This window comes from Spea bombifrons, chromosome 3 (assembly GCF_027358695.1).
Source record: "Spea bombifrons isolate aSpeBom1 chromosome 3, aSpeBom1.2.pri, whole genome shotgun sequence".
In the NCBI taxonomy this organism is placed as follows: domain Eukaryota; kingdom Metazoa; phylum Chordata; class Amphibia; order Anura; family Pelobatidae; genus Spea; species Spea bombifrons.
The window spans coordinates 91248862-91269465 of NC_071089.1; the positions used below are offsets into that span (position 1 = coordinate 91248862).

Below are 20604 nucleotides of genomic sequence, written 5' to 3' on the forward strand. Positions count from 1 at the left end.
GTATTAAAATACGTATAGACCAGAGATTTCTTACCAATGAATCTTATTCTGTTAGCATATTTATCAGGTTTTAAATGTGGGTTCCACGACTCCACATAATTATATATTTGTAATTTACAGCCCTTTGAAGATCTCATTATATATATAAGAAAAATAATTTAGCAGGAATCAATTTTTACAATAGATCATGACAGTTTTACTAGATTTAAAAAAGCCTTAGGTGGATGTTTGTGCATTGTATATTGAAAAGAAGAAACATAAATTGTACTGTTTATTAAAAACACGTATTGCTCAAAAATAAATATGTAAAATATAAGTTTGAAATCAGTAGTCTGTTCTGTATTTATTGAAGTGTGTTTATGACAGCCATTGTGTATATGTGTAAGTCAGCAGTGCCCCTGATGCTCTACTTGGTTTTATATAAATAATACTATGACATTTAATTTTACAACTTTCAGGATTAGGCATGCAAGTTCAATGTGGCCTTAATTACCCATTTTTCCCTCTTTCCTATGCTATTAGGGATTGGGTAGTATAAAAAAATAATATAAAAATCGTTATGGGAGGCATGGACCAATGTGCTTTATCTTTGAAAATCCAAAGGAAATATATATATTTTTACAGTATATATGTGCTGTATGGATATAGCATGATTGGTAAGAAGGTTTATTATAACCATTTTGAAATGTTTTTTTCTTCCATAAAGGTTCTACTCTGATCCAGAAACATGGGCAATAGATCAACAGTTTTTGTGGGGTCCAGCTCTCCTCATTACACCTATCCTTAATCCAGTAAGGACACAGTTATATTTAAAACATAAGACATTTTATTTAGATGTATTTACAGCTACAAAATATTCCTTTTTATTTTTTTTACTACCTAGTCAAAAGAAGTCAAATATACATACAGTATATAAAAGCTGTGTTTTCAGATTTCAGAGGCACTGCCTGGGTGCATTTATTATTAAAATATTATCAAAATTATATGTAAATGTGAAGCTTGTCTCCAGACTGTACAATAGCATTATAAATCTGGATGATTTTATAATTTTACTGGTTTTGACATCAGATAATAGAACAATTGTCAAAACAGGTAGAAAGGCAAACATTTCAAAAGCTGAGGTGGCTTAAGATTCAAAGAAAGAAAAAGAGCAGTTCATTTTCAGGAAATCTGATGCTATTTTTTATTAGAAATAACTTGTGATTTTTATATGTGCAACATGAGATATTGTGGGGTATGTTGATAACATTCTATGAATCAAAATGCCCCCAGCATATCCCCTTTAATAGCTAAGTCACATTAAAGTCAACCTATTCACGAATATCAGATATAAATTTATCCCAGTACTTTCATGTACAAAATAGGTTACTTATATAGAGTGACTGCAGTCACAATTTTTTGTTCGATAAAAGAGAATTTCCAGCTAATCAGAAGAATACAAGCCTGTAACTGATAATCAGCCATTATTATCTACAATTACGCACTAACTAAACAATATAAGAGGAGGTAAAACAGAGCTAACCTCAACTTTGGAATTATTTTCCATGCTACATGCAGAATCTTCTCGACTGAGCTACAGAGCAGTTAATACGTTATGGACCTTTGAAGCTATTATCAAAAATCCTAATTGGTTTAAATAAGGGATATTAGCATATGTTATTTTTTATTTGTTCTTCATGAAACTAGACCCAGTTGTACAGTTGAATAGATTATATATGGAAATGAATATGTATGCCAATAATAATTGATGTGTGTTTCTATTATTTTAGAATTCTGTCAACGCAGCTGCATACATACCTGATGCACTGTGGTATGATTATGAAACAGTAAGTATATGTATTTTTGTTTTGTTTGCAAGCACCATTGTACATTTCGTATCTGGCAACTTCAAACAGCTCTAGTTTTAATAACATTTTGCTAACATTTTTATAACAGTCTTACTTAATGCTAGCACCAATGATGCCATTGTATGCCTTATGTTCAAATATTTTTACTATTTGATAACGGTGACATACGGTAATTCTTTTTTTTTTTTTTTACATTTTATATTGGTAAATTGCGTAGCAATGCTTAATTCGTGACCACTCTGGTGCACAAACAGTTAAAAAAAGATTCCATGCCTTCAGGATAAGATAGTATTACCGGTACTTGCACATCTATATTTACTGTTCTAATCCATGGATCATTTTGGCATGTAAATCATAGCATAGGGTGAATTAACCGGAACCTGTATCATTATTGCTATATGTCTCATTTTTAATTATTACTTCACATTACATCTAAATAAACTACATGAGTGTTTACTGAATATTTATATATACTGTATATGCTGTGGGTAGTATGGTGTCCTTAATAATGTTTTTTTTCTACATTACAGGGTGCAAGGGCTCCATGGAGAAAACAAAGTGTGTCCATGTATCTCCCAGCCGACAAACTCGGACTTCATGTTAGGGGTGGCTACATATTACCCACTCAGAAGCCGGCTCGTACAACATTCCACAGGTACCAATTGCAAGCCTAATCAACCTTTAGAAATGTAGTAGATGTTGGCAGCACCCCTGGAGAGGAACTTTTCCATCAGCTAACTCGGTACATGTATTATTCTGTAATCATCATTTGTACTAGTTGTGCCATGCACCTGCAGGATTAATGCCTCAGACCAGTAAACTATGCCAGGCTTCTTATAATCTAATGCACCCTCAGCTTGGATTCATTTTTCTTTCACTTCCAATCAGTTACCATTGTTATGACACCGTGGTTGAATCCAAACGCTTAATTTTTGCAGCTGGCTATACGGGAAAATATAATGTAACGTTTCATTTTACCTGAAAGGGTGGCTTTTATACAAGCTCAGTGCAGAACCCAGGGAGCGGTTTATTTGTGACTAGTTATAAGGAAGGGTACATGATTATAATTGTAACAGATGACTACTTGATAATTTAATGTGTGAAGTTGATTTCCTCATACATGGTCTTTTCAGGCATGAAAATCAACAATCGGACGAATTAGACATTGAAATAATGTTTGGATGCCAAACTTGAATTGCTCTTTGGTTTTGTCATATATCTGTTGTAAAATATAATCAGGATCTACTGTGCATACAAGATCCAGCAACAAACCCAGATATTTTATTTTATATTTGATATTTATTTTGCGCATCATTCAGTGTTTTAAGATCCAGCAACAGCCTAAAAATGACAGTATCATGTCTACAGACGTTTTGTTATATCATAAAATTTATGATGGCATAAAAAGATCTTCACTATAGCCAGCTGCAGGTCTTTTGTTCCAGGATAGTTACTGGTTATTGCATTGTATTTGTAAATTCACTAAATGAATCATTTTCTACAGCTGTCGAAAAACGTTGCTTTTTTTAATTACTGTTAAAAAGGGACATAACCCTATTTCCCTATTTGCTGTGTCAAACAATGTCTGTATATAACAGAATTGCATAGTACGGTTAATGTAAATGTTAATAACAGAGCAATCTGACGTTGTTCATCTCCAGAGATATAGAAACTGTAAATATAAAAGGTTACTAAATGAAAAACGTTTTGGCCGAAAGGAAAAGATGTAATTTCATTGCTCGTGTTTCTTTACCAACCTCGTCTGATACTGCATAATCCCAAAACACACAGCCAGTAAAACAAAAGTAACACTTTAAATCAGAAATTTGGTCAGAGTTAAATGACTTTGAGAAAGGTGAATAGTTTCATTATCCCATCACAACTGTTCTGGAAAACTATTCTACAGTTCCGGGAAAGATAAGAATTAGAGGCAATCCTATGATACATTGGTTTAGTAATAGGAAGATTTGTCAGCCATTGTACACATTTGCTACTATTCATTTTAGCTGAACACCAGAGTCTGCCCTGTGATGGTGTTTTTATCACAGATAGATAATAATATTGTTTCTTACTGTAAAACCCTATTTTCTATCTGGAAAAAAAAAAGTTTTTTAGACTTTCTTCCAAAGTACCTTAGTATTTAAACAATTATCAGTGTAGGCCACATTACGAGTGATGCCTATGATAAAGCGCTAAATACAGAACAAAATGCATCAGGCATTGCATTTCCCTTCCCCAACTTTTGGAGGGAACTTCCTGCTATATTACCATTTAATTAAATTTTAATAAACAATAAATTAAGCAATATATATTAATGTTAGGAGTTAGGATCTTTAATTCTATGACTCCGTGGAGACCTGGCTACATTCTGTATTTTGTTATTTGTCCACATAATGCAACAGAAGAAAGGCATATTTTTTTATACAAATGCCTAATTTTACTATCTCTGTGCCACTACTTGAGCTATATTTTACTTCAAAAAATATATTATTCATTTTGCATAGGGAATTAACTTGTAAAAAAATAAATGAAACTAACTTTTTGTAATTGTTTATTATGATTTTAGCCGAAAAAATCCACTCGGCCTTATCATAGCTCTGGACGATAATGAAACTGCCAAAGGAGAACTTTTTTGGGATGATGGAGAAACTAGAGGTGTGTATGTTTTCAAGACTAACCTAGTGGGTGTATGTAAGTAATCACACTTTCAAACATTATGTCGGTAGTTGGAAAATCATTATTTCCAAAGCAGTTGGAAATGTTACTTTCTTGGTGGACATCATGACGTTGGCATGAAATTTGTATATCAGAAATCAAATAATAATAATAATCAAAAAACGAACAGATATTCACTAACTTGACATGCAGTTGTTCCAAAGGGAGCTTTTCAGGAAAGTATAAAAATACTTATGAATACTCCAATTCTTATTTCTTTCTGTGACCATCAATTCATTTTTGTTTTCATTTTTATTTTCAGAAACCATAGGATCGAACAGCTATATTTTATACACTTTTTCTGTGTCATCTGTGAGTATATAACACATCATGTCTCTACAGAAGTACAAGAGTAGAACCAGGAAAAGAGAAAAAACCTGATTTAGAAAATAGTTTAATCAGTAAAAAGAAAGAAATGACTCCTGTATTTGGCATCTTAGTTGATGCATTACACAAACCTGCCTCCTAACATAAACAATCTTAACTTTCTTATTAGAAACCTACCAATAATGCATGGAGTCAACATACTGGCCTGCATGAGCACTGGTGAAAACCAACCTTGATTTTCCCATCATTTATGTCATTAATTATAGCGAACTGTACACATGCATATGTCGTTGTGTATAGTTTCAGGAATAGTGATGTTTAAATTAGAAAGTAATGTTAATTGTAGCGTAGTGAATCACATTGGAAAGTTTTTATCTAAGAAGGAAAATGGCACCTTCTTGGGATTGACAGTTTAGTTCTGATAGGTCTGCAATAGTGGTTTGAGAAGATGTCCAAGATGGTTAATCAATTGCTCTGTAGGATACGCCACATTTTGCAACTATCTCAAGAATGTAAATGTGCGTGTACTTAACAATAAACTATATGTGTCATACCTACTAAATTTAATTTGGATATAATGCAGCAACTAGTGTTTCTATGATCATACAAACACAATTTTTGTATATAATCTGCAGTCTATGTTTTATTATGTACAGTTAGAACTATATTTTGTCATACATAGTGAATACTATTATTTTGTTTGCAGAATGTTTTACACATGACAGCAGTGGACGCAGGATACACTGACCCAAATAATTTAATGTTTGAAGAAATAAGCATTTTTGGAGTCCCTCGTAGCAGCAGTATAATCACAGTAAAGAAAAATGGTGTTGTACAACCCTCAAATGCTTCCATCAACTATGATTCAAACAAGGTAGGTCATTCTTTATAATGAAACATATTCCAAAAACAGTTAAAAAAAAACATTAAGAAACTCTTCACCATCCATTTTTTTCTTTGATTAATATTTGTTTCAAATGTTTCTATATACATGTTGTGTTTAATGTTATATCTTCATATTTTTGAAACTCAAGTGTGTTTTGCTGTCCAGTGCACCTTATATTCAGAAAAATACAAATGAAACAAGTAACAATATCCGAATCTTCTGTTCTTCTTTAGGTTCTGAGGATAACAGGTCTTCAGCTGTCATTAGGAGAGTCATACACTGTTGAATGGAATCAAATTTTAACGGAATTAGATAAGTTTGATTGCTACCCAGAACCTGGTGCTAGTGAAGGTGAATGTAGAAACCGTGGCTGCATATGGGAGGTGCGTACAATTGACCATAAACTCAGATTTATTCTCTTAATAAAATATAAAAAAATGTGTCATTTTGATGCAACACAAAAGCAACAAAGAAAAACTAACTGATGATAACCTGCTTGACTGTTACAGTCGTTACATTAATGGTATGGTTTGATTTTCCACTGTATTGTTATCTTTTTCTGATTATTTTACCATTAATTAGCCTTGATTTTATACAACTGCTAATGTTTGGAAGACTGGTGATTATATAAAGCAAAAACATAGAAAAGTACTTCTGCTTAATCATGTAAACAGAAGCTTTTTTTAATATTTTATGGTGACAAACCTCTCAATGACTATTTTGTGTTGGGAATTCTACTTACAGTTATCAAATTGTTACAAAATTGTTAGGTTCAACAGATGAAACAGCACCATTTTTTTGCAAAGGTAGATTTGCAAAGGCTTGTTGATATTGTTGTCGAATGCTGTCCTTTTCAAACTATGTCTACCACTGGTTAGACACATTGTGTTATCACTTTGCATGTACATTCTATGCAAAGTCACATTATGTTCTTCTATGTGAACTTCTACAACATACCAGCTTGTTTACACATAGATTAAGATAAAGTGAAGATTAATCTCATTTTAATGAACAGTCGTATTCTTATTTAAAACCACATGGCTTAGTTTTATAAATAAATGGGGATATTTGTTATTATTAGCATCTGGATTCAGACTGAACTGTCTGAAGATTTTTTTCATTACTCAAAATGTATGTGTTTCAGGAAACCACTACTCCCGGCGTACCATACTGCTACTATCCCAGCGATTATGGATACCTAGTCAGCAATTTCCAGACATCAGATACGGGTATGATAGTAGATATAAACAATAACCAACAGGTCTTACCACGATATGGAACCCGCTCAACTCCCATCGATCAGTTGCGTGTCGAGATAAAGTATCATGAGAACCACATGCTCCAGTTTAAGGTAATCTACATTTGTGTATACTTATATTGTCTGCAGGAATACCTGGCTTTTCAGCAATACATATGTTTATACAGTTTTTCCCAGAAAATGCTATTTTTGGAAGAAAAAAAAATAATTAGGTTGTGGAAGATGTAAATAGTAATGTGGCAAATATAGGCCGATTGAACGTTAAGGTATTAGAAGTCAGGAATGTTTGTGTTCTTTTTCTGGACTCCATACTAAACAGGACACTATTTCTTTTTATTACTTTAATAACATAAACTTTGTTCCTTTGGATAGATCTATGATCCCAACAATAAAAGATATGAAGTTCCAGTCCCATTAAACTTACCTAGCAGTCCAACAAGCAATGATGAACAGAGACTTTATGAGGTTGTTGTCAAGGATTATCCATTTGGACTTCAGATCAAACGGAAAAGCACGGGAACTATTATGTAAGCAAAGATTAATGGACCATCAGAGGGATTATCAAATGCTGGATATTAGTCCAGTGTTATGATTTTGACATGTCAGGGTATTTAGTATCATGATGGTAGCAATATAATTTTTTTCCCTGAACAAAAAATCTAAGGATATAGAGTACTTGGATATGCATGTTAACCTATTAACCTTTGGTGTACCAGAAAGCTATTTTATTATTTTAACGTTATTCTGTCAAAGCTATATGTTAGAATCATGCCATAAAAGGTGTTTTGTTAAGTAAATTAATTAATATACTACTTTTTGGAGAGGTCTGTTATTTTAGGGGACCATTAGTGAGCCAGAGGGAATATTTTCAAGCACTTCCTCAGAAACTCATCTGTGCTTTGAAAGCAATTGATTCCTCTGTAAAATGTCAGGCTCTCGCTTCTAATCAAATTCAGAACAAAAAAGAAATTAGACTTCGGTCCAGGGGGATTATTGCTTGTATCATCTGTCCTTTGAGTCTGGAATCTTTTAGACACTCGGATTATAGAAGTTGATGCAGATGTTTAGAGCTGATATACTTTAAGCAACATTTTTTTTTTTAGCAAAGCCTAAGAAGATGAATCATACATGTGTTGTAAACGTCAGTTATGTCTGTTGCATAAAAAAATCAATAAATTATGAAAAGAAGTTATTTATAATTCCTCAGGTTGGAAAAATCTAGGGAAATTAAGTGCTGGGCCGAGCCAATTTTTGAAGCTTGGCAGCAGTATATATATATATATATATATATTTATTTTTATTTATATTTAACCTCATATACGCCACACAAATACAAAAGTAACATTTTTTAAAGCCTACATGTATTCCATATATATATATATATATATATATATATATATATATATATATATACACATATTTGCATTTAGCTGGCAGCATGCTGGCACACACAAAGCCACTAAGCTGCCACTATATCACATTTTTTTTCTGTGATTGCTAATGCAAAAGAGTCAAGTCCATTTAGTCCACATACGTGACTGGCAATGGACTAGTTATACCCAGAACCTACACCTTACTGTGAAAATAATTCATTATTTAATACCGTATTTATTCATGTATGCTAATAGATATATTTACTTAGCTAGCAGTTTTCCGTAAAAGTGTCAGAGTACCCGACCACTATATATCAATAAGGTTCAACCCCTGCAAGCTTTTCTTGCAATAAACACCAAGTTGACCCTCCATAATACTTAATGTAGGGAGAGTTCTTAACAGTTATTTCAATTGTATAATTATACATTATTCAATGCCAGTGCAGCCCTTCCTCCATAAGAGCTCATCTGGAGAAAGCTGAAAATTATTGACTTTCTGCAATAAAATGTATTATGAAGGACCAACCCTGGCAAGCAGGGCCACATGCTACATTTTTGTGCTCACATAGCGTGTGGCTGAGCATATCCAGCCGGTGGCTGCCTACTATAGCACCCAATTTGCCACTGGAGATGATGTGCATGGTGCGATGTTGGCCAGCAGCCCAATGGGCTCAGTTAGCTTTCAGGAGTCATCGCTAAAAAAATAATTTTAATCTTCAGTCACAATAATGGATATCACAATAATTGATAAAAACATTAACAGATTTAACGTACTACCATAAAATACCCATTATGATTCATTTATCCATTTTAGTTCATGTAAACATGTTTTTGATAGAATAGTAATTATGTTTTCTTCTTAAATTTTACCAGCTGGGACTCTCAAGTGCCTGGATTTACATTTACGGATATGTTTATTCAGATTTCATCATTCCTGCCTTCAGAGTACATATTTGGGCTTGGAGAAACTGAGCATCAAACATTCCGTCACAACGTAAACCGTATAAACATCGGACTGTTTTCTAAGGACCAGCCCCCAACAGTAAGTATGGTCCACCACTTGGGTAGAAGCTTCAGCTACATGCTGAAATAGATACATTTACTGGCTGTACAATGTTGTGATGTTGATGTAACCTTGAAAATAGTAGGCCAATGTAGCCAGAATTATTGCTCTATATGCACACAATCTATAGCACTACCAATACTTATATAAACTGTAGATATTAATATTTATCTAGATTATATCTAAGTGAATGTCCTTAAACCATCAAACAAATATTTTTTCAAATTTTTTTTGTTTGTTTAACAGGAACATAAGAACTCCTATGGTGTGCATCCATTCTATATGGGTTTAGAAAATGATGGCAATGCTCATGCAGTTTTACTGCTAAACAGCAATGCAATGGGTAAAACTATCATAATTTAATGCATTGATCTTGCTTTCTAATATTGTAACATACTGTATTATTATTATTATTATTAATATTATTATTATTAACTGATCAAGAGATTTTGGTGTCAAAACACACCGCTAAATATACAGGGGTGACTTTCTAAAGCAAAAATTTACTAGACTGCTTAGTCATCCCCTGTCTGGCCCTAGGTAATGCACCTTGTAGCGCTTGGACCTACTGACAGAAGTACCGTGGGCTAGGCATAAAGTGGTTCTGATGGAAAGTTTGTAAGTGGTCTAACCACAATAGCAAGGGTTGGAGTGGTCCAGCTGATTGGTCAAAACTTGTAGCAAAATATTTTCTATACAACCCCCATTATGAGATACTGAAGATGAAGTCAAATACCATCACTATAATTTCCTGTGGGGTGGCATTATTGCCATATTGATGCCATCCATTTATCATACCCATGTAGTTCTTGGATGGACCTCACCCTCTTCCACAGTTGAGACTTAGGGACAAGGAAGGTAGATAGGGTTGGATATTTCTTAATTTAATTTGCAATAATCACTCAATCTCCAAGGCAGTGATGGGGGGCAAAGAATGGGGTTTGTTCCCCCTTCAAAGGATTTTTAAGTAATTTAACCCTTCATAGGTGGCAAGGAGTGGTGGCAGATGGGACATAGATGCCCTCAAAGAGCATTTAATGTGTTTTAACCACATTCATCAGGAACAGGGTGAGAGGGGACAGGGAGCTGGGAGTCTGTGCCCCCTATAGAGTAAGTTTATACATTTTAACTTCACTATCCCATGATCAGGAAATGGGGTAGAGGGGGTGATAACCTTGGGCATTATACCCTGTCAGGTTATTTAATTACCCCCATCCACACTGTGCACATCGTTGGGGAAGAGAGGGATGTTCAGGAACCCTGTTTTGGTTTCAATGATTTATTTCTATTTGTATTATTGTTATTATTTATTGTTAAGGTGTTGCGGGTTTCAGGTGAAGACATATGATGAAATTTAAAAGCATACAAGCATTAGTATTCAAGGGCACTTCACCTCAGTTGAGTCTACTCAGTCAACAGTTGTACTTACTACAATGGTATAATTTCAAGCTAAAATATGTTTTGCTTATCTTCTCAGATATCTCACTGCTGCCAAACCCTGCAATAACATATCGTACTATTGGAGGAGTTTTGGACTTTTACATGTTTTTGGGTCCCACACCTGAAGTTGTTGTTCAACAGTACACTGCAGTAAGACACTTTTCTGATAGAGATGTATTTCTATGCCCCGTGCCTTTGACTAATGTTTAATATTCTAAATCTGCTCAGGTGGTCGGAAGGCCAGTTATGCCAGCTTACTGGGCACTCGGATTTCAGCTATGCCGCTATGGATACAAGAATGATCAGGAGATATCTGATTTATATGACGAGATGGTTAAAGCTCAGATCCCATATGTAAGTCAAACAGTTACATTTTCAATGTTCTGATTGGGATTAGACTTTGAAAAACAATCTAGGATACAGGGTATAAATAGCCCCAAAATTATAGTTGCTAACATCATGTACTATATTGTAATGCAGATATATTAAACTCAATGTAGCTATGCTTAAAAGGGGAAGTATCACATCCTGCCTTTAATGTAAATTTAAGAGAGTGTGAACAATTCTGTGTAACTGACAAAGATCAATATAGTTAATAATGGCATGGTCAATTTGTTTTCCCAAGGTGAGATCACTTTCAGTTTGTTACCATATATTAATCACATTTCACATTTTCACCATTACTAATGTTAATTTAGTCCCAGCTCTGATTAATTGACCTCTTGCACTTTTCTGGTCCCCTCAGTAACTAGGTCTCCCATCTTGAGTCTTCATTTACTTACTAGTGTTTATAAATGAAGTAGAAAGAGCAGTAAGCCACACAGCAACCAAGTGTGCCAAATGTTTACTGTAAAATTCACACACTTTACTGTAAAGTTTCCTTAGAACTACCCTAAATGTGTCTGTTACTGGCTTTGGTGAATAAACTCTACGGACATCATAATATTTACATCCATTGTGCACTTTGAAATGCAAAAAAACTGATGATTTTTTTTTAATATGGAAGTTTAATCCTTGCTTCCAAACTATATGATCTATGCCATACAGGAGCATTGAAATATTGACATTCATATAATATTTATTCAAACCATAGAATATGTAATCAATGGTTTGTCTCCCTTACATAAATATATGTGGCCCTGGATTATTGTCAGATATTTTTTTTGGATTTAAAAGTTAGGTATTATCTATAATAATATCCCTGACCATGCATTAGATTGTATTGTTAAGTATGGTACAGTACATATGAGAACCAACTTCTTTGAATGCCCTAAGAATAGCCATAGTCTTTTCTGGTATCTATTCATGTCTATGAACTGAATCTTCAAACAGACTTTTATCACAGTTGGAACTAGCATAAATTCACTCTGCGCTGGGTTGACTAGGTTGCACATATTACAGTCAATTCTTGCTGTAACATGTGATAAGAAGAAATCAGTCCTTTAGTACAAACTGAATGGGGTAGTTGCAGTAATTGCACTTCTGTACATTGTTACTTATTAGCTCCAATTTGGTAAACTAATCTATAAACCTTTAGTTAAGATTAAAAAGCTGTTTTAGATGTAGTGAGTTTTATTGAGAGTAAACACGTTCACAACCTTCAGGATATCTTCAAAACATCAAAGTCTTTGTTCTAGGTTCAGTCAGATGACAGTATTATTTGGCATATTTCGTTAAAAATTATAGATAATTAAGATATCAACGAGTCAGAGTCCAAGAACGTTATTATATGTTTCTAGACTTGTGAGTTGCAGTGTTGATAAAGTCAGTCTAGGACATGTGTTTTTATGTTTAATTACTTGGCTCAGTAATTCGAGAAAGTCCTTTGGAAGCCATGATCAGTCAACTTAACAAGTGTACAACATACACTTACAACCATTTGCTTTTCTGTATATGTGTAGAGCGAAAAGTAGAGAGACTGAGATTACATATAGATCCACAGTGAATATGTACTCAAATGTGTGTGCAAAAACATAAAAACTGTTGGGATGATTAATAAGGGTATTGCACGTGCATGATAGGCTCAATGCCTTAATCCTTACTAGCATAATGATGCATAAGTATAAATTAATTTATTAGACTTTATACATGCTGCTGTTGTAGACGTAATATCGCAAGTTTGGATGCGGCAGTTAATTTTGTTTGTTTTTTGGCTACACAAACCTAATATTTGTAGGTAGGATTTATATTTGCTTCTAATTGTTCACAAAAGTCCTTTTTGTGGTGTGAACAATGCTGTCAATAAGTCACTGATAATTTGGTTAAATTGTACTATATAGAATTTTCCCCCTTGTATCCATGCCTGTGACACTTTTACAAATCACTAGCTGTTTGGTTAAAATATTCTTTAATATGTTTAGGTAATATATGTGGATTAATCAATCTTCCAAATTGCATTGAGGTTTTGTTGTGTAAGGTCATTTTGGTTGTATTAATATCACCCCACATTATCCCCTTTTTAAAAAAATCATGTTAAAACAAATATAGTCACATTTTTCAATATTATAAAAATGTGATATGTGTGCAGTATTTCCATGAACTGTTTAAAAAAACATTGTAATTTGTATTAACATCATTGACACAATAAAATGGTACCCCTTAGAGATTCTAAATGGCAACAGTACCAGTTATATAGTGAATTGGGATTTGTTGCTATTTGCTATAGGACGTACAATATGCTGACATTGACCACATGGAAAGACAAATGGATTTCACTCTAAGTCCCAACTTTACTGGACTACCGGCTCTAGTTGACAAAATAAGATCAGAAGGAATGAGATTCATAATTTTGCTGGTGAGTATAGACTCCGTTGAAAATCCCATGGAAAAAATACAGTTACTACTGTATGTAGTAATCTGACAAAAACCTATTATCGAAAATTATGTTTTAATAAACTTCATTTAGCTAAAGACCTGGAGATTTTTTGTGGATGATGTCCAAAAATTGTGTAGTTAAAATTAACACAGATTTCAACTTTTGGTCAAGTTAACCTTGGTAAAATAATAATAATAAAACAATAGAGTACAAGTGTTGTTTATTTTTAATCGATCCTCCATAGATGTCTCCTAGTGTAGCATTATATTACTGTGTTCAATTATTGTCAGCTTTAAACTATATGAAAAAGGAGAACAAAACAAACAAACAAAATACAAACTATGATACGTCACCTTAATAAGTAGGATTGGTATGTCATTGGTCTTCTTAATTTTTATACTTTCATAACAAACATTTGCATCTCCTCAACTACCATTTTGTGTATTTTGTGCATAGTACCATAACTGTAAAATTCATTTTTATCTGAATTAGCTTTTTTGGGGTGTTTTTGCAGGATCCAGCCATTGCAGGAAATGAAACCAAACCCTATCCAGCCTTTACAAGGGGTGTTGAAGATGATGTATTTATCAAATGGGAAGACCAGAGCGGAATCGTTTGGGGAAAGGTATAATGGCTGGAACATCCACAAAGATGATATATTGTTTTTACAAATTCTATATTTCACTGTTTGTACTAAATGCATCTAGAACAGTTTGTAATCCCACCACAAGAACTGCATGGGTGCAAACCATTAGGGTGATATCCATTAAGTCCACAGTACTACAAAGGGTTTGCCTGCAAGGCTACATTGTTATATATGATATTCACATAAGCAGAGTAATTGTGAGCAGATATTAGCATCCCCAACACAATCAGCATTCCAAAAATGTCTGTTTTTTTTTAAATATACACACAAAGAGGGACCCCGTAGCCTATATCACACTTGAGTGATACTCAACAGCAAGTTGCATTTCATAATTTGACATGCTTTGTTGTGTGCTTCTTTGAATTCAGATATCCTATATTTATTTCAGTATAATGTCTCAGCGCTGTATTCACCAATATATCTATGGTAAAACATTTGATTATTTATAGGTATGGCCAGATTTACCTAATGTAACTGTTGATGAATCATTGGATTGGGATACACAAGTAGAGGTAAGTACTAACTAAACATGATTATTGTATTAATTATTATTATTTTTATTATTATTAAGATGATTTTAATTAAGATAAATATGATTTTTTAATATATATATATATATATATATATATATATATATATAATGCCTCTGATACAGGGTATGCATTAAAATACAAGTATGACAGCCTGACAATGATTACCACTCAAGGACACAGCTGTCTTTGTCTGCAGCCCTGCTACACATTCATACTCGCTTATCAATATACATCAAACCAATATGTCCTTGGGACATCATAAAAAATTCTTTAAGGATCAATTTTGCTAATGTAAAGGTTGTTATGACTCTTCTGAGCAAGTGCTGAGTGTTGAGATTAGACCTTTCTACAAATTTCTGGATGTGGTTTTTGATTGTTCAGAAAATCTAAGATGTATACATTTAACATTCTCTAATTTTCTATGGACCCCATTGAAACACTTAAGTGCAGGTGTTTCCATTAACTTTCCAATAGCTTTTATTACTAGTTTTTTTAGCAACCTGTCTAGATTCTAGTCCTGAGAATTAGATTTTTGACAGGTCATTGTATCACAAATCATGCATTTTTCAACTGTTAAAACCAAGTAGAGTTAGCAATTTGGCCAATTTCTGGGGTTATGATTTCTTTTTTTAAATAGATGGTATATGGTTTCTTAAGGTATCTTAACTAACACTTATTCATTATTATGCATCATGTTCACACAACAACTAGACTCAACCATAGGGGTTACGTTCTTTGCAAAATTCAATATTGTGTAGTGCTCTGATTTACTTTGGGACTCTGCTAATACACCATATATTTCGACACAATACTGTAATATAACTTTAAACAAATAGCGTATTAGTCTTTAGGGCACTAAATTACAAACGTGACAGGAAAAAGAAAAAATGAATAGGTTTTTCCTTATCATAAATAGTTAATGAAAACTAAGAAAAACGCCTTAGAAGTAACTAATATCTAGCATACTTTTGACAAATAATAGAGCTAGTGACAAAGTGAATTTACTGAACAGCACTTAATCAAAATAACCACTGTATATGAAGACAATGTTGCAACATTACTGAGAAACAGCCCATGGTATTAATACTTAAAACATCATCATTTATTTTATTTAGATATATAGAGCTCATGCTGCATTTCCGGATTTTTTCCTGGAACGGACAGCCAAGTGGTGGCATAGGGAAATTCAGGAATTCCGTGAAAAACATATTCGTTTTGATGGTCTTTGGATAGTAAGTATATTTGCTCTTTTCTTCACTAATAAGAAATAGAACAATATTAGTTTAGATTTTGGGAGAGATATTAACTCTACTTTTATATGTGTTTAGCTGTGTTTTTAGAGATTAACAGTAGAAACATAAAATATATGTGTAGATCTGAGTCTGCGCTGGAGAGACTTTATAATAGAGTTACTACATCAAATGTTCCATGTCATAAGTCATTCCAACCCCACATGTGTATAATTTCCTATAACTAGCACAGTGTTTCAGAGGAGAAAGACACTGAATAGCACAGATCCTTATTAGATAAGGATTGGCAGGGTTGGGTGAGTTTTTACAAAAGAAAATTGCATGGTTGTTCCTTTTAAAGGCTCTGCTCTAGAGATGTAGTTAAGAGGCCCTGCATCCTAATGCCCTTTAATATTTTAGGACTCCATTGCACTGGCTATGTTTAAGATCCATGGGGGTGTATTGGGACAGATCTCGCCTTAACGTCCTGCACCCAACTAGTTTGGATGTACAGAAGAAAATCTCAATGATCAGGGTACTGCTCTTGCAGGGAGTAGGAGTATAGAGATCTGTAGCTATAAAGAAACATTACTCACTGCAGCCCTTAGCTTTTCTAGGAGCGCAGAATGTCCATAAACCACGTGATTTTGAGCCCAGTTCCAGCTCACCCACTGTAGTTAGAGAGTACCACTGTTGTATGAAATAATAAATAGAAGAAGGAACGAAAACTCATAGGCAAGCGTGAATTGATATCCTATGTTAATTATTTAGTTACGGCACACTGGACTAAAGTTTTCTTCAACCTTGTTGAAACCTGTTACCAACAATGTTTAACTATATAACATTTTACTTCACTGACACTATAGGACATGAATGAACCAGCCAGCTTTGTACATGGATCAGTATATGGCTGCAAAAATGAAACACTGAACAACCCACCATATATGCCAAGTAAGAGCATTAATGTTCTTTACATTAGCTAACACATTTACAATGTATTCCTCGTAGTGTGGATATTGTGGGGGTGATATTTAGATTTTTAAGCATTAAAAAATCCTATCCAGCATGCCATTTAAATTGATTATATTGGCTAGCATCATAAATAGACATAGCTGTTGTATTCATATTTGAAAACTCTCTGATTAAGTGAATCGACTATTAAGGGGTAAGTGTTAGAGACCAGTTCCTGCAGACTGCACCGAAAACAGCGATAACTGTTAACATATAAGGGTGCTTGGCATCTTTCAGCTCAAAGGACAAGCAGTTATACATGGGTCCAAAGCACATTTGGCCGGCAACATACACAAGGAACAAAATCTAGTCCTGAAAGACTTTAAAAGGGTCACAAAAAGGATATACTTAGTAAATGCTGTCAACATGAACAGCGGACACTCAGGTAGTTATATCAGGAAAAGCAAAAACACATAAAAATGTTTCTGGCTGAAAATCAGTGAAGTCCAGTAGGCAATGCCTTTCCTGCTCACCTTGCCAGCCCTCCTCTAGGTAACAGGGAAGAATGCTTTACTTGTCACTCAGGACTGTTAAGATGGTTAGACAATAGCTACTCTGAAATGATTAATAAAAACGCTCTTTGAATTCAGATACAAGGTCTAGGATGTTCAGTTCCACATCACTTTTAACACTGTTAAAAGCTAACGTATTACATTGACTGGAACTACGCTACCACTTGCTTGAAATGACCATAAAATGTCATTTATTACCATCTGCAAACTTGTCAGTAGGAAATAAAATGCAAAAAGGTCTAAAAATGTGATGACATGTTTATTATAATTCATCGAAATTAAGTATACTCATAAATGTTTAAGCATATGTGAATATCAAATGACCTTCCATTGTCTTCTAATCACAAACACTTACTCCCACAAAAGATAGATGAGGAACATACAAATAAATATGGACATCACTAAGAGATTGTTGATGTCAATAAATAGTTACTTTACCTTGTTTTGTCACATAATACAATGCAATATATAATTCAGAACCATTCTGCATTAAACACATAGTTATATTATTTTAACATACTGTACATGGTAAACTTCATTCTGTTTATATTTTGTTTGTGTTTTTAGATTTGGAATCAAGAGATATGGGATTGAAACATAAAACTCTATGCATGGACAGCCATCAGTACTTGCCAGATGGAACTCCTGTAAGGCATTATGATGTCCACAGTCTATACGGATGGTCACATTCCAAACCAACATATGAGTAAGTAATTTCTTCTTTTTCCCTTAGTAACTATTAGAGTTGGGTGAAAAAATACTGATCTCCAATTGATCCTCTCTCAGAAAGAATCTTTGTTCTTGCACCAACATGTACTTCACAAGCATGACTTGCTTCAGGAGGTGTTGGAGGTTGACCCCACTTGGCGAAATACATCTTTTCCCAGTAACTCGACTGTACCACTACCTAGCAAACACCAATTAGCACTACCTAATTTTAATGCAATTAGAATCATATATTATATAGAAAATTGAAATTACATTGGTCTGATTTTTTTCTAAAACTTCTCCTAGTGCCTTACATGCTGTAACTGGAGAGCGTGGTATTGTTGTCAGTCGTTCTACATATCCAACATCTGGACAGTGGGTGGGACATTGGCTTGGTGATAACACTGCTGCCTGGAACCAAATTGACAAATCTATCATAGGTGAGCAGTGATTGTGATTTTTTTTACACAGTGTCATGTGACTTAAGAATTGTGTATGACAAAAACTAAATAATGCAAATAAATTGTTATGAACATGCAATAGTGTGTATAATAATTGTGTTAGTAAGTGGACTGGATATCACAACCCATCCACAAGTTTAAGCGTAGTTTACTTATGTCCATGGAAACAGCAGGGAGTGTATTTTTAATAGGCACAATAAAAAGTATCAGTAAAGCCCTGTCCATAGTCATGTTTCTAACTATACCTGCTAAAAAAAGTGATAATCTTTAGAGGATGGTTACAAAGAAAGACAAATGTCCTGTTTTGTGCAAACCAGACCTGATTTTCAGGCACTGTACCCCTGTGATACCCCACCGTCATGCTTTTGTGGGAAGTGATAATCATGGGCCAGTTGGGGAAATCAGAAGATTGGCCCGCTGATGGCCCGATGAGCTTTAGAATCGAGATTTCAATCACAGCTCATCGTGGACAAACCATGACTTATTAAAGGGCCTGCCAGGATATCAATTTACATGCCTCGAGTCTGCTTCAAACTTAATGTAAACACAAAGCTCCGCTTCTAGCCCTAGCTCTAATCACATTTCCGTGTCCCACTTTGATTCAAACCAGTAGTCGGGGATACGCTATGTTAACTTTTAACTCCTCCCTTATACCCAAACACTTATTATATACAGAAATGCAGAACAGTATGTGCAGTTGTTACTATAAAGCTACATCAATGCATTGTTTAATGATAAATTCCATATATTCATTTTTATGTTATTATTTTCCAGGCATGATGGATTTCAGTCTTTTTGGAATATCATATGTAAGCATCAGCTTAATATTTATTATACTTATAAGATATAAAAGTTTAAATGTATGTCTTTTATTTTGTTTATATGTTTTTAAATGTATTTATTTATTTAGACTGGAGCAGACATTTGTGGATTTTTCAAAGACACAACATATGAACTGTGTGCAAGGTGGATGGAATTAGGAGCATTTTACCCATATTCAAGAAATCACAATGGCAAAGGACACATGGTATGTTTTACTTATCTACTTTGTTAGAATTTCTTAAGCTCATAATTAACATTAATAATATCGTTATTTTTTCATTTTTCCATAGTAATATTAGATTACTGTAAGTTAAAATATGATGTCTAATTAGTTCCCTAATATCATAAGTCAATTTGGGATAAATTACTTTAAACCCAAAAAGCAAGTATGTAAGTAAATTTATAGATGAATAAAATAAATATTTATCAAACAGGGATGGGCATTTTATTTTGTACATTCCATCCATATCGTGCAATTTGCAGCACAGACATTCCTATTTAAAAAGTGATGCCACAGTAGAATAAGCTTGAATGGTGCTGGAATAAGGACAGTGTTTCATGACAGCCTCATGATCGGATGAGATTTAAGTTAAAAGTCCAAGGTGTCATGCTTTACTATGTCACTGAAGAAAGTAGAAGGTTCCTGTTCTTCTGTAAGACCACAAAAGGAACACTGGGTCCCTAATCTTCTTCTGGGACCACACTCCCCAAAGGGATATGTAGCTACTTTCTACCCTCCAAGGCATTAACCTTTCCTGATCTTTTTGGCCCTCCTCTTAAGAGGGGAAATGCTGACGTCTTCAAGGGGTCATCTTTAAGGTCTACATTCCCCAAACAAAAAGTCATTATCAGGTATGGCAAGAATATATCTCTAAAGCACAGCTTTTCTCATGTGCCATCATGGGGTTTGTTCTGTCTAAAGCTAGAGGATTCTTCTGGCGCATGGTTGCTCTTCTCA

General features: G+C 34.0%; 1 protein-coding gene across 1 annotated transcript in view; it reads left to right on the plus strand.

Annotated features, from left to right (window-relative positions):
- SI (sucrase-isomaltase) overlaps positions 1 to 20604 on the plus strand; it is a 76049-nt gene that overhangs the window by 21880 nt on the left and 33565 nt on the right. The window contains exons 19-40 of the mRNA XM_053459041.1: positions 707 to 791; positions 1770 to 1826; positions 2378 to 2502; positions 4414 to 4502; positions 4825 to 4874; positions 5596 to 5763; positions 6009 to 6158; positions 6920 to 7126; positions 7406 to 7560; positions 9280 to 9448; positions 9716 to 9812; positions 10947 to 11059; positions 11138 to 11263; positions 13575 to 13703; positions 14239 to 14349; positions 14820 to 14882; positions 16019 to 16135; positions 16999 to 17083; positions 18223 to 18361; positions 18670 to 18803; positions 19599 to 19633; positions 19735 to 19851. Coding sequence (XP_053315016.1) covers positions 707 to 791; positions 1770 to 1826; positions 2378 to 2502; positions 4414 to 4502; positions 4825 to 4874; positions 5596 to 5763; positions 6009 to 6158; positions 6920 to 7126; positions 7406 to 7560; positions 9280 to 9448; positions 9716 to 9812; positions 10947 to 11059; positions 11138 to 11263; positions 13575 to 13703; positions 14239 to 14349; positions 14820 to 14882; positions 16019 to 16135; positions 16999 to 17083; positions 18223 to 18361; positions 18670 to 18803; positions 19599 to 19633; positions 19735 to 19851 — 2521 coding nt within the window. The remainder of the gene's footprint in view (positions 1 to 706; positions 792 to 1769; positions 1827 to 2377; positions 2503 to 4413; positions 4503 to 4824; positions 4875 to 5595; positions 5764 to 6008; positions 6159 to 6919; positions 7127 to 7405; positions 7561 to 9279; positions 9449 to 9715; positions 9813 to 10946; positions 11060 to 11137; positions 11264 to 13574; positions 13704 to 14238; positions 14350 to 14819; positions 14883 to 16018; positions 16136 to 16998; positions 17084 to 18222; positions 18362 to 18669; positions 18804 to 19598; positions 19634 to 19734; positions 19852 to 20604) is intronic.